This window comes from Corylus avellana, chromosome 1 (genome assembly GCF_965113065.1).
Source record: "Corylus avellana chromosome 1, dhCorAvel1.hap1.2, whole genome shotgun sequence".
NCBI lineage: Eukaryota > Viridiplantae > Streptophyta > Magnoliopsida > Fagales > Betulaceae > Corylus > Corylus avellana.
In genome coordinates, this window is record NC_142490.1 from 42,607,920 (window position 1) to 42,621,538 (window position 13,619).

Sequence of the window (13,619 nt, forward strand, 5' to 3'; positions counted from 1 at the left end):
TTCCTAAGCAGACCTTTCTGACTATTAACGAGAATAATTTGCCGTGTAATTTGTGTTTAAATAAAAACAAACACAACCTTAAAGAATATAATTACACGTAAATATTATGCTCATTAAAAAATAAATATTAATTTAACCGAAGGAGTTAGAAAAATCTTCCAACTTAACTCGGAAGCATAAATAAATAAGCAAATATCAATTTAAACCTTTTTTTTTTTTTTTTGTCGCATTCCAATATTATCCAGTTTTGTCATTTTGCAGTTTTACCGTTGATTTAAAATAGACTTGGTGAATTTTCTATTATACCCCCAAAAGTCAATCTCCCAAATCGATTTCTTAACTACCTACCCTATAATGGAACCATAATGTTAATCAAGTCCAGCTGTTCTTCCTTGACTTTAATAATCACAACTTGATTCCCCACTCAAAACCAAACAATAATTTCAAAGAAAAAATATTAGAAAATAAAAACCGTTAATAATTATGATTTTAATTAATTTCTTTTTTAAAAATATCAAATTACTATTTTTACTATAAAGTTAATAAAAATATTTGTAATATTACATCATTTATTATAACTTTTTTATTACGTTGCAATGACAAATAGTTCACAATACTTGACTTAGTAATCTTGCCTTAGATTTTATAAACAAAAAATGTAATTTTAAACCAAATCGTAAAAAATAAATTGTTTGAGATTGCGTTTTTAAAAATTACAATTTCAAAACGCAAAAAAATTTGCCTACCAATTGTCTGAAAATGCCTACCGATTATGACCGAACCGAAATTAACTGTCAACCGACTTAAGTGAGTCGAAAATCGATATGAATTTTTTATACTGACGTCGGTTCGGTTCGGTTAATCGGTATAAAATTTTATAATTGAAATTAACCAAAAATTTCGAAATAATTTGTTATCGAAATGAAATCAATGAATTAACTGATTTAATCAATAATTTTAATAAATTGATCGATAATAGTTCTACCGAACCAAACCAATACTCACCCTTAATTTTAAAGGTCAAACCACAATTTTACCAGACTCTTAATTATGCTTTTAAAAATCACTTCTTCAAATCGTACGTTAAAATTATGAAATAGATATAAAATAAAAATGGGATTTATATAATTTCTTCCTAAGAATTTTATAGTAAAAATTAGAATAAAACAAAATGTTAAAAGAAACGCTAATTGGCGGTAACGGTCGCTCTCAGGCGGGACAGGTGATTGGGAACACGCAAAAACGGAGAAAAGAAAAGAGCGGGCTCGTGCTTACGACGTGGCCATTTCTCACCTTTCCACTGGGAACAAGACGACGACGAATTACAACAAAAAGAAAAGGCTCACACGCATAGCCTCCCCCAACGACCATATAATCACCACTAATAGTATAGTATAATTATTGACTATTGTTACTGTTGAAGATTTCAAGAAACAAAAACCGGCGACAAATTTGAAAACCACTATTTCTTATTGTTTCTCCAGCGCTCCTTCCTGGTGTTCGTGACCGGATTGGAAGACTTCAGCTCCAGGACTACTCGATTAACGAGGTAATTCTTTAATATTATTGATTAAGAACGAAGTTTTAGATTGGCTTGTGTTTAGTTGGAGATTTTTGCTGGTTGTGGATCCGCTGCGAGCTTGAATTGTCTGAATATTTTTTGGTTATAATGCACGGGAGTTTTGTGGTATCGATTTTTGATTTTTATTAGGCTAAACCTAAATTCGATTTCCAAGTGATTAAATAATGCTGGAATTTTTTGTTCTTCATAAAAAAAGAAGAAGAAATTGTTATGTTTGACTTGGTAAATGCAAGATGGTTGTTGGTCAGTGACAAAGAATTTGTGTGTGGGAGTGTGTATTAGCAATTGATTTGTAGAATATATAATCTTGGAAATATTAATTATGTAAGTGTCTCAAGTTGCTGTGAGCGGCCGAGTAGCTCTTTGGAATGTCTTTTCAGGCAAATGAATGAGCAGTTTGGGAGTTGATTGATGTCAAAAAGCGAATTTTGTTTTAAAGAGTTGAGGTGTGAGGAGTGGTTGCAAGGGCGATGTGTTCTGTTTAATGTGTAGAAATTGATGTCTAAGAGCCGGCGTGTAACGAAATGTGAAAATTGAGTAGTCCCTCTGTTTCCTAATATGATGATTGAAAATTTCCTCAACCTAGATGGGGAGAATACAAAGAAAAATGATGAAAAGATACTCGGAAGGCTTTAGGAAATCTGAAGTAATTTTGATAAGGTCATAAATTGAATTTCAGTGGATTTTAATCTGTTTCTAATCCTTATATCTTCCTTGGTGAATAAAAATATGGAATAACATAAAGCTCAGGAAAGACAAACCGGGTTTTTCTTTTAATCAATTATATGGAGTGATCCCTTTCTTGTCCCATTTCAGTTTTCATGTGGAGGGTATAATTTTAAACCAAGAAGATAGGAAATCGCATATCTCAGACAATAATGAGTTGTAGCTGCTTTGGGGCCTCAAAAATCAGGAGGAGAAAAAGTTCTGCTCATCATGAAATAGAGGGTAAGGACTTAAAAGAGCACTCTTTTTTCATATTTTAGATTCTGTTAACTACATCAGAAATTGAATTCCAACATATTGTCTGCATTATGTATGTTGCATAACATGTCTGTTACCTTGAGGAGCTTTTCACCCATGCGCATGTGTGTTTTACTAACATTGTAACACTGTTTGTGACACATGGAAACATTTTGAGGAGTTCTTTTGGTGTGATTTTGTATGAGCCACCTTCTTTGCATATTATGGGATGCTATTTCTACTTCTTTATAAAGAGCAGGGAAAAAAGATCTGTTGATGTTTCTTCTATATTGACTTGATCTCTAAAACTTATATAGAAAATCCATCTTATAACTACATGCGTATTCATGCTTCAGAAGAGGTTGGGGGTCATGAACTTAAATGATTTAGTGTCTCTGGAATTTATTTTACATTATTTTGCATTCCCCCCCTCCCAAACAAAGAAAAGAAAAAGTTGTACTGTTAACCCGACATGTGGAGCTTATAATGATTAAATATTTTCTCATCAATAGACATGAACAAAACCTTAGCTAATAGACATGAACAAAAAGTTGTACTGTTAAAGAGGTTGGGTCATGAACTTAAATGATTTAGCTGGTGCAAGTAATGACAACCATGTTCGGTTTATGGAAAACAAACTTTGAGATACTTCTGATCAGCTTGAAAATTTGATTCTTTAATGTATTCAGGGATTTGGACACTGTTGTAATGGGGCATTCTTTAAGGATGGCACATGTATATGAACGTGAAACTCAAAACGCCATAAATGGTTATTTGAGATTAGCTGATGCATTACCCTGTTCAAAGCCAGATGCAGTTTTATGTTGAATTATTATGAGGGCTTTCAAAGTGTCTTTAAAAAATGTAATTATTTTTATTATTCTTTCACAAAGAAATCCTCTCTCTTTGCCGCAACCTTATCATTTTACTCTACTCCAACCTTATAAAAAAGATAATAATAATAATAATATACCCTCAACCAACTTGTCCCATGATGTCTTGTACATGTCATATTTTTGTTTAATCAGCATAAAAGGATAGAATTCTAATCCATTTTGATTGTGGGTCAATTCTTCTACATTATCTGAATCACTGAAATTATTAGCTCAATTTAAGATTGGCCCAGACTGTAAGAATGGGAGATCCTGATTTGACCAGTGAAGCTGCCTCTGTTTTAACACCTCTTTGTATTAAGTCTGACTTGAAAAAGAGTTATTCAGGTGCACTGGGTGTATTCTCATAAAAGCTTTGGAAAGGCCATTAAGTGTCAAAAATGTTCATCAGACTATCAGTACTTGGGTTCATTTTATTATTATAGTCTACCTGTAAATAGGAAGTAGCAGACTAGCAGTGCAGCCATGCTTTGGGTTCCAACTATTTCTCATCTGTTTTAATTTAAAGTCATTGGTGATATTTTTATAGAACCTTTTATTCCCTCTTTTCTCCAGCTTTCCATACATTGCTAAACGTTCTATTTCATCTTTTATGATTTTCTATTTGTTCCTTCGCTTGCTTTTGTTGCCTAGGGAACTTACTTGGGAACATTAAACATTTCTCCTACGATGAATTAAGTTTGGCAACAGATAATTTTCATCCAAGCAACAAGTTAGGGCGGGGAGGTTTTGGAACTGTTTACAAGGTATCCGAATATACAAATGATTTTACCTTTTTAATTTTTACAGGATTAGCATGCAGTTAACATTTTGAAAAATTTGTAGTTATTATGAATATTCTTTAGGCGTACTTATAGAACTATTTAGACAGATGGGTACTCCTGTTTTTTTGTTTTTTTTTTTTTTTCATTGCCCATGTCATTGTCGTGGTTATTTTTTATGAGAAATTATGAGACTTCCACTTGGAATGTAAATTATTTTTTACTCCAGGCTTTCAGTGTCATGGGAAAGCACCTTTCATTGGTTGCTGCAAAAATTTTGCACCAAAAAACTTGAAACCTGATTGCTGACAACCTAAAAAATATAAAGATTAAACATTACATTTGTATCAAATTGGAATTGCTTCATTGGTAAACAACAAAGTCTCATATATGCAATTTTGCTAGGGAACCCTAAAACGTGGGATAGAAGTTGCTGTGAAGAAACTTTCTGCCCAGTCAAAGCAAGGATTACGTGAATTTATGACCGAAATCGATACTATATCAAATGTCAGGCATCCAAATCTTATTGAGTTGGTGGGGTGCTGTGCTGAAGAATCTGACCGCATTTTGGTCTATGAATATGCAGAAAATAACAGCCTTGATAGGGCATTATTAGGTAATTCAGAGAAAACCATTTAGTCTGCAAGATGAACTCGATGTCTTTACACACAATGTAGGATTAAAAACGTAATTTATTTTCCTCATGTTTGTAGGTTCAAACGGCGCAAACATCAGACTGGATTGGGAAAAAAGATCTGCTATTTGCCTAGGCACTGCTAGGGGTCTTGCGTTTCTTCATGAAGAACTTGTACCACATATTGTGCATAGAGACATCAAAGCCAGTAATATACTTCTAGACAAAGATTTAAACCCAAAAATTGGAGACTTTGGGCTGGCTAAACTTTTCCCAGATGACATCACTCACATTAGCACAAGAATTGCGGGAACAACGTATGTTGTCTTTCAAATTTTCAGTTGACTGTTATTTCATATTTGTCATTACATCTTCCTCACATCATTAAAAAATCCTTAGTATACAAGTTTTTGTGATCATAGCTATTCTGGACAAGTTATTCGTAAGTGTGCTGCAGCAGGAACTTCCAAAAATTGGTGGTTTTATTCTTTGAATCTTAAAAGCGCAAATCTGAAAATGCATGGAGATAGCCACAATTTGAGCTGTAGCTGCATTAAACAGGATCCTTGAAAATTATATTTCAGAACAGATTTTACCGTTTTAAACCACCATATGAGGCATAAAAACAAGAATCTTTGTACTGCTAGCTTGATTGGTGTAGTCTGAACCACATGCATTTGAAAGTATACGCTAGAAGAAATAAAATGGATAAAGAAGATGTGATAAAACTCTACACATAACAAAAGGTTCCCAATGCACCATTGGAGCTTGTCAAGAATCAGGTACTTATAAACACTAGAACTTGAAAGATGATTTTAGACAACACTGGAATAAAAATTAGATTCAAGCGTTCTTAATCCTTTTATTAAGGGAAGTAAAATAATAATTTTTTTAAAGACTTCCATCAATAACTAATTCTCAAATGATTGATTATTGCTAGTGAGATATATTAAGATTGTGTCTCTTATGTGTGTTCCAATAAAGTACTCCTGCATATATTTTTATTTGCCCTAGTCCAATTCGGAATGAATTACTTCTGTTATAATTTTACTCCTAGATCTTGATTATAGTAGCTTGATGAATTTGCATGCCTTATTTTGTCAACATTTAGGATAAATATCGTCAAAACATGTCCTCTTTTAGTTTTCCTTTAACAAAAAAAATATAAACAAAAGAGAGAAATTTAGAGTATTTTTTTCTTGTCTTCCATTTCTTTTTTGTTGATTTTCAAACTAGAGCATCAGGATATTTTGATAATTATTTTAATGATTCATTACAAAAGATTGTGTATTTTGAAACTTGGTCAGTTTGTACTTTTCCCCGACATAATCGGCATTTCAACTTTTATCTACTATGATTTAGATGTTTCCAATTTATTAGAAGGAAAATGTGTTCGAGTCATCGAACACATTGGAGTTGTATAATGACGTAAAAACTGTAGAAGGCCTTCAGTCTAAAGTTGAAATTTAGATTTAAACTTTATGTAATAAGTGAAGGCAGATACATAAATTCATGCCTTGCTTTTGTTCTCTGCAGTGGTTATTTGGCACCAGAATATGCCTTGGGTGGTCAGTTGACCATGAAAGCTGATGTTTACAGTTTTGGAGTGCTTGTGCTTGAAATAATTAGTGGCAGAAGCAGTGCAAGGGCGAACTGGGGAGGAATGGAGAAATTTCTCTTAGAATGGGTGCGTTGGTTTTGCCCTTTCCTTTTTTTAACAAGATTCTCAGTAGCTTCTGACATCTGCTGCTCCCCTCATTAATGAGTTGGCAATCTAGTTTCTTCCTTCTTTGCCTTGATATATTATTTTAGTAATTGGCAAAAAAGAAAAAATGATTATCCTACTACATTTTTCTAGTTTAAGATCTTACACTTTTACAAAAAAATAGTCAACATGCTCATTCATTTATTGCAAAAATAGTTTTTAGTTGTAATTGTAAAGCAGTTTCTTCGTCTTCTCTCTCTCTTGGTAATTTACTTACATACATCAAGGATTTGGCTTAGGTGCTGCAAAAAATCGATATAAGATCTTCTATTGTTTCTTTAATGGTTCAGATTTAATTCAACTCTCTCTCAAAAAAAATACAAGAGATTTCCTATAATTTTTTATACACCACTTAAGCCAAATCCTACAACAGGGACTGGAACCCCCAACCTTACACACCACCCCATATTTATGGATGTGCTACTTGGCCAAAAGGACCATTGACCTTCTCTCTCTCTTGGTAATTTACTTACATACATCAAGGATTTGGCTTAGGTGCTGCAAAAAATCGATATAAGATCTTCTATTGTTTCTTTAATGGTTCAGATTTAATTCAACTCTCTCTCAAAAAAAATACAAGAGATTTCCTATAATTTTTTATACACCACTTAAGCCAAATCCTACAACAGGGACTGGAACCCCCAACCTTACACACCACCCCATATTTATGGATGTGCTACTTGGCCAAAAGGACCATTGACCTCTCTCTCTCTCTATCAACCATAAATAGTATTTACTTTTGTTAACTGAGAATCTAGGTCTGCAATTAGATGGATGATAGAATTTTTGCGGCTGATCTCTATTAAAACTAAAATAGAAAGAAAGCCAAGACACGAAAGAAAGAATCTGGTGCTCTTGTCATCTTCTTCTTCCTTTTGTTTTTCTATAAATATAGCGATCTATCTGGCACCCCTTTGTTGGTCTTTGCTCTTATACGATTCCTTACCATCTCCTTGGCTTTAACGACTACTTTTTGCTTCCAATAGGCGTGGCAGCTCTATGAAGAAGGGAAACTGTTGGAGCTAGTGGATCCAGAATTGGAAAAATTTCCCGAGGAAGAATTGATTAGATACATGAAGGTAGCCTTTTTCTGCACTCAAGCAGCAGCAAACCGAAGGCCACTGATGAGCCAGGTTGTTGAAATGCTTTCAAGGAACATCCGGCTCAATGAGAAGGAACTTACAGCCCCTGGTCTTCTCACTGATTCAGGGGCATCTTCCTCGAAAAAAGGGTCAGTGTCCGAATCTACCACCTATCAGATGAGCTCTGTCCCAGTAACAATTACTCAAGTAACCCCTAGATGAGGTTATAGAATGCATGGGTCTCCCATTGCAACAAATTTTTTTTTTTTTTTTTCTTCTTTTTAAGTTACATAGTTTTTTATACTTCTTTTTGTCCTTTGGGTTGAGGGTTCAAGCAGAGTCTCTCTGTCTCTCCATCTCTTTCCCTTTTCTTGTTGTGCCAGGATTGCTTCGAGTAGGAAGTTTGCAACATGTGGATAGCATACACGCAATTTTGCATTATTTGATATCATCATCTATGATAACTGAAAATATTGTTGTAACAGCAGGGAAACAGCAAATGCCAATACTCTCTCTCTCTCTCTCTCTCTCTCTCCAACATGCATGAAAGAAACTGTCTCTTTTGATGTGTATACAATATGGAGCTGTTTGCATAAAAATAATTAAGAGCGATGCTACTCTTTATTCTCATTTATACCCATTTTATATGGGTTGAAGTGACATGTTTTAAGTGACCAATACTTTTATTTGTTTTAAGTGTTGACATAAAAAATTACTTAAAACACATCACGTCAACTGGTGTAACATAAAAGTGATAAATTAGTATAAAAAATAGCATTAATCACAGCGCAATTTTTTTTTTTGTTATAGAAAAAGAGTAATGCTACACTTTACAAGCATTATATCATATCCCCTTCACACTGTTGATGTGGCATGAGTTGAATAAAAGTAAAAAAATATTATTCTTTAAAGTAGTCATTCAACCCATGCTATCTCTGCTAATGTACAGTAAGTATAATAAATGGGTGTAAAGAATAGATTTATTCTTTTTGTAAATTAATAAATCTCATTAAAAAGTGCTAAAAGGGTGCGATAAAGTATACAAGAAGTATATCAATTTTCAGCATCAGAACGTTGTCTGCTCACAGCACAAAAGAATATAAAAGAAAATGGTAACGCCATCAATTCTTAGGGGTTGCATATGTAAACTTGCAGACAACTTTGATCCTTACCAGAGATAAAATGTTAGTACAAAAAGATTAATATCATAAATGCCGAAAACAATCTCAATCACAACATATTACAAAACAACAAGAGAATAGGCTTCCCAGTTCAAAGCTGAAGAAAATGGAACCAACCATTACGAATCCTTATTCTCCGTAAAAGACACAAACTACTAAGATTTTAGAATCAGGGAATAAATAGAACAGCGACTCAGAAGAAAAACAAAGAAAAGTGGAGAAGAACAAATAAGAAAGATGTTGTATGGCTATTATGGTTATGCTGCAGACTGTTCTTCGGCATTAGCAGGTACGACTTCTTGCTCGGAAGTGTGTGAAGCACCATTAGAGGCGGCGTCTTTGGTTGGTAAATCCGGCTTTCCTGCTGCTGCAGATGTTGTGGCACTTGATGCTGCATCTTTTCCATTTTTAGCATCTTTTCCTTCCTTCCCATCTTTGCCATCCTTGGCAGGTGCAGGTGGCGGCGGTGTTATCATGTGGGGAGGGGGTGTGTGCTTTAGCTTCACCAGTATTTGGCGCATTCTTGAAAGATCCGTGGGTTTTCCGGGCTTTGGACCCTGGATGACTGTGACTGAGGGCTTCTTGTCCTGATCTTTCTTGCCTCTCTTCTTCTCAATGTTGGGGACCTCGTAAGGAATGATATCTGCTATTGCTTTCCAGTACTGTTTGTCTGCCTCTTTATGAAACTTCTCTTGAGTAGCCAAGTATACCTGCACCAAAAATACACCCATATTCTAGCATTAAGAAGACTACAACTAGAGTGAAAAGAGTTAGTAAATTGCTATACGGCTGCCATATAATTGAGATGACGTGACAGTAAAAATTACTCTTTTTTTTTTTTATAATCAGTACTGATCCAATGTCTGATTTTCACTGTCACATCATCAAGTCGAATAACAATCTACTAAACAACATTACTTGAGTGGAAAATAAAGTGGCTCGACTAAAAACTACTTCAACATTTTACCTTCTCCCTTTCTCTGTTGTCAGCCTTACTAGTCTCAACATTAAGCTTCCTTTTCTCATAAAACGCTTGTATATACTCCTCAGCTTCTATGATGATCTGGTTTCTCATTTCTTTCTCTCTCTTCTCCTTCTCCTCAAGCAGAATAGCATTTTGACTGCACCAGCAAAATTCACAGTTCGTTCTTTCTTAAATTTAATTGGCAGGTAATTCCAATGTAATTTACAAAGATCAAAGAATCTTCACATTTACAATTAGCAAATAAACACAGAGGGTGTTCCCTATTTGAAAAACCAGATCAATTAAATTATTCTCTCAAACAAAATTTACCCTTTTTTAGGTTAACCCCGTTTCCCCCTGCTACAACAGAGTTGCCCATATTCATGAGTTATGAAACTTACATATTGCCTCAGTCCCTCAGTTACCACATGTAGACTATTTGGTGGCAGGGACGGGGGCTAAGAAAAGGAAAGCATCTCTGGGCCGTCATTCATGTCCATCTATATAAAGGTTGGTGATGGGCAAACAAAACTAGAAGTCTGGCATGACGCACCTATTGCAAAACTAACATTGGTCCCCAGGTAGCAATCATTCATGCTTCTACTTAAAGACACAAATACACTTATCACTTACAGCTGGTTCAATGATGTTACTAACTTTTAAGTTTTTCTTCTTTTCCCTTTTGACCAACAATAGAAGTACCAAGACCCACAAAATCCTGTCCCTTCTAACATGCATACCATCCAAGGACCTCCCTGCATGAAAGCAATGCTCCACTCATCCACTGGAACAAAAGAACTTATGTAACATCTTAGCAATTAGCATCACAAAACTTAAGTTTCAACATCTCACTTCAAGACCCTACAGTCATCTAAAGTAATTTCCTACATTTCCAACAACTTTTGACAACAACTAATCCACCGATCTCAATACCACAAGGTCATTTGTAGTATGCAAATGTAGCTCAGACCACATGGAATCAAGGTAACAAAATTCATGATGGAATGAGTATGATCATGTCATAACCATTGTCATTCTGCACAAAAAGAGGCATCTAATTGACTGGATATATGAGTAAAGGCTGTCTACAGTCAAACCATTGAAATACCAGGACCACTTGTATTTCTACCCTTCTACTAAAGAACCCCACTGAATCACATCAATGTTATAACATGAACAGAGGGTGGGGAGGGGGGAACATTTTCCCTCTACAGTCCAATTCAAAGGAAATTTAAAGCAATCCTTCCAATGTTTCTGATCTAATAGAATAGTAAGCATTCAAATAGCACTACCCAGTTTAAACCAGCTCCAGCTGCTCAAGCGTGAGGACTCCTTACTAGCTACACAAATGAATAACACTGAGTTCCAATAAAATTTGATCCTCAAGATACCCCTTAGCATTATGCGTAAAAAAATGGATCCAACTTCTCGGGCTGAAAAAAAAAATCTGTGTGAAGAACAGAGACTAGATAGACAGAGTTTTTGTACAATTGTACTAGAGCAGCGCATGTACATGCACGCATCCCATTGCACTTAGTAATCTCCTAGGGATCATAATGAATTAAGCCATCAACTACGATGATCTTATACATTCAATTAAAACGTTACTAATCTATATATTAAAAAAAAATAAAAAATGAGAGAGAGAGGGAGAATCTATAAAAAAAAAAATTAAAACATTACTAAAAATATTACTTCTTATTAAGCTGCACTTCACTAAAATCAAACTAACTTTACTTGATCTCTTCTCATAAAGAAGATCAAAACAAACGAGTTTCTATACATATTCTCCAAAAAGCACAACTTGCACATGCTATCAGAATACACTCCGATGCAACAGTTACAACAGCATATCAACTAAATAAACAAAAAAGAAGGAAAAATTGAGCAATAACTATCTAAGAAGATCAAAAACATCAGATCTAAAAGATTGCAACCAAATTCAAATTGGATCTGAAAATCAGAGAATTCAATCTCGCGAAAATTTCAATACATAAATAGAAATGAGGGAATTGAAATCCTCACCGCCTCCATTCGCGAAGAGCGAAGCCTTCATCAGGCTCCATCTCAGTCGGCGGCGGAAGCACCGGCCCGTCCGAGACAAAAACGTCGTCTCCGATGCCGTTATCACCTACACCGTAACCATTGCCGTTCTCCGCGTGGATCGGGTTGAACGGAGATTGAGAGTAACTAGGGTTCGGATCGTCGAATCCGAAGATCTCCGGAGAGGCGGAGGCATGATCGATGGAAACATTACCTTCCGACGGGAAAGAGCCGGAGTAGTCACCTCCCGCTGGTGGGAAGCTGGAGTAGGATCCGGATCCGTATCCGCCACTGGTGAAGTTATCGTCGCCGCCGTCGTCGTCGACGAAGTGGCCGTGCGAAGCGTTCACGTTCATCTCCTCGCCGTCGATGCCGTACGCGTCGAACGAAGACATCTTTCTCTCTCTCTCTCTAAGAATCACCCACTTTCTCTCTCTCTCTGTGTCTCTCTGAAATGGAAGAGCTTTGGAAACCTTTTAACTTTATGACTTTTTATATACTTAATGGTGACGGAAAAATGAAGGGACTGGAAATGATTTTGTCAAGGAGATCTATACATTACTTGGTGCAAGCAACGTGCCGTTTAGCCGTTTAGCCGTTTATGTTTAGTGATTGTAAAACGACACTGTTTTCGCAAGCAAGATATTTGGCAACCACCAACTACCCCCATATTGTGTTTCCTCCTAATTAAGTTTATTATTAAATTAATATTTCTTAAAAAAAATATGATTATTACATACATTTTTTTTTTTTTTTAACTTTTATATGTATTTTAATAAAGCATGGTGTCAATTTCATAGATTAAATTGGAGAATTGTTTTTTTATCATTTATTTATGATCAAAATGTTTGTTAATGTATTTTTGGGAAATGAGTTTTTTTTTTTTTTTTTTAAATCGTGTTTTAATGTGACGTAAAGGTAAAATCAATTGTTTTTTTATATGTTTAAGCACAACTTTGTATATTTGAAAAATGAACAGAAATTTCTTACAAACCGACTTCTAAGAGAGACATAAGTGTTTTAACTTGTATTTCTCACTTTTTTTTTTTTTTTTTAAAGAACTATTCTCTAATAAGAAAACATATTCTTTCACATGGTCACCTTTTTTTTCAAAATAAAAGTGCCATGTCTTTTTAATAAAACTTCTTCTTACTCATATAATACTATTAAAAAAAATGGTTCTCATATGCTACGAGGCATAATTTTATAAACTAGATGGAAAAACCTCTTTCAATCCAATTTGGAAAAAACTTTGTCCATTGTGTTCTAAGTTATTTGTTAATATTTGGGAAAAATCCACTTTACCTCCCTGAAATTTCAGGAGTTTTTCAATTTGAACCCCAAAGTTTAAAAATTAGCAATGTACCCTCCTTAATGTTTCAAAAATTTTCAATTTAAACCTTTCGTTACTAATTTCTGTTAAATTTGACTAAATTTTTTTTAAAAAAGCCTAAGGGTAATTACGTAAGGGGATTACATTGCCAATTTTTAAACTTTCAGGTTTAAATTGAAAAATTCCTGAAACTTCGAGGGGGTAAAGTAGATTTTTCCCTTAGTATTTTTATTTTGAAATCAGAAGAAAGTCCCTTTTTGGTATTTACAATTGTTTGTAACTGTAGATTATTCATAATTTCAAGTCATTTTGCCTAAAAGGAATTTCCTTTTTTGGGTCAAGTATGCATGGAAACTTCGCATTATATATATATATAACAAGGGAAAACAGGGGGGGCACACAAATGGCTCATGGAAGA

The 13,619-nt window shown here is 34.6% G+C and overlaps 2 protein-coding genes across 2 annotated transcripts; one reads left to right on the top strand and one right to left on the bottom strand.

The window, feature by feature from the left end:
* The first annotated feature begins 1,344 nt into the window (after positions 1-1,344).
* Positions 1,345-8,164, top strand: LOC132170908 (cold-responsive protein kinase 1). Its single transcript, XM_059582062.2, has 7 exons — positions 1,345-1,549; positions 2,399-2,530; positions 4,072-4,184; positions 4,605-4,815; positions 4,913-5,150; positions 6,370-6,520; positions 7,585-8,164. Exons 2-7 carry the CDS (start codon positions 2,461-2,463, stop codon positions 7,900-7,902), a joined length of 1,101 nt encoding a protein of 366 aa, XP_059438045.2. The 5' UTR covers positions 1,345-1,549; positions 2,399-2,460; the 3' UTR covers positions 7,903-8,164.
* Positions 8,165-8,795: 631 nt separating this feature from the next.
* Positions 8,796-12,347, bottom strand: LOC132171772 (clathrin light chain 1). Its single transcript, XM_059583170.2, has 3 exons — positions 11,851-12,347; positions 9,829-9,982; positions 8,796-9,571 (listed from the first exon to the last, which is right to left on the bottom strand). Exons 1-3 carry the CDS (start codon positions 12,261-12,263, stop codon positions 9,119-9,121), a joined length of 1,020 nt encoding a protein of 339 aa, XP_059439153.2. The 5' UTR covers positions 12,264-12,347; the 3' UTR covers positions 8,796-9,118.
* Between the last annotated feature and the right edge of the window lie 1,272 nt (positions 12,348-13,619).

Coding starts and splice junctions, on each gene's coding strand:
- LOC132171772 (XM_059583170.2), bottom strand. CDS start 12,263: ATGTCTTCGTTCGACGCGTACGGCATCGACGGCGAGGAGATGAACGTG. Junction 9,983..11,850: donor GCTCTTCGCGAATGGAGGCG/GTGAGGATTTCA, acceptor TTGCTGGTGCAG/TCAAAATGCTATTCTGCTTG. Junction 9,572..9,828: donor ACAACAGAGAAAGGGAGAAG/GTAAAATGTTGA, acceptor TTTTTGGTGCAG/GTATACTTGGCTACTCAAGA.
- LOC132170908 (XM_059582062.2), top strand. CDS start 2,461: ATGAGTTGTAGCTGCTTTGGGGCCTCAAAAATCAGGAGGAGAAAAAGT. Junction 4,185..4,604: donor GTTTTGGAACTGTTTACAAG/GTATCCGAATAT, acceptor CAATTTTGCTAG/GGAACCCTAAAACGTGGGAT. Junction 4,816..4,912: donor CCTTGATAGGGCATTATTAG/GTAATTCAGAGA, acceptor TCATGTTTGTAG/GTTCAAACGGCGCAAACATC.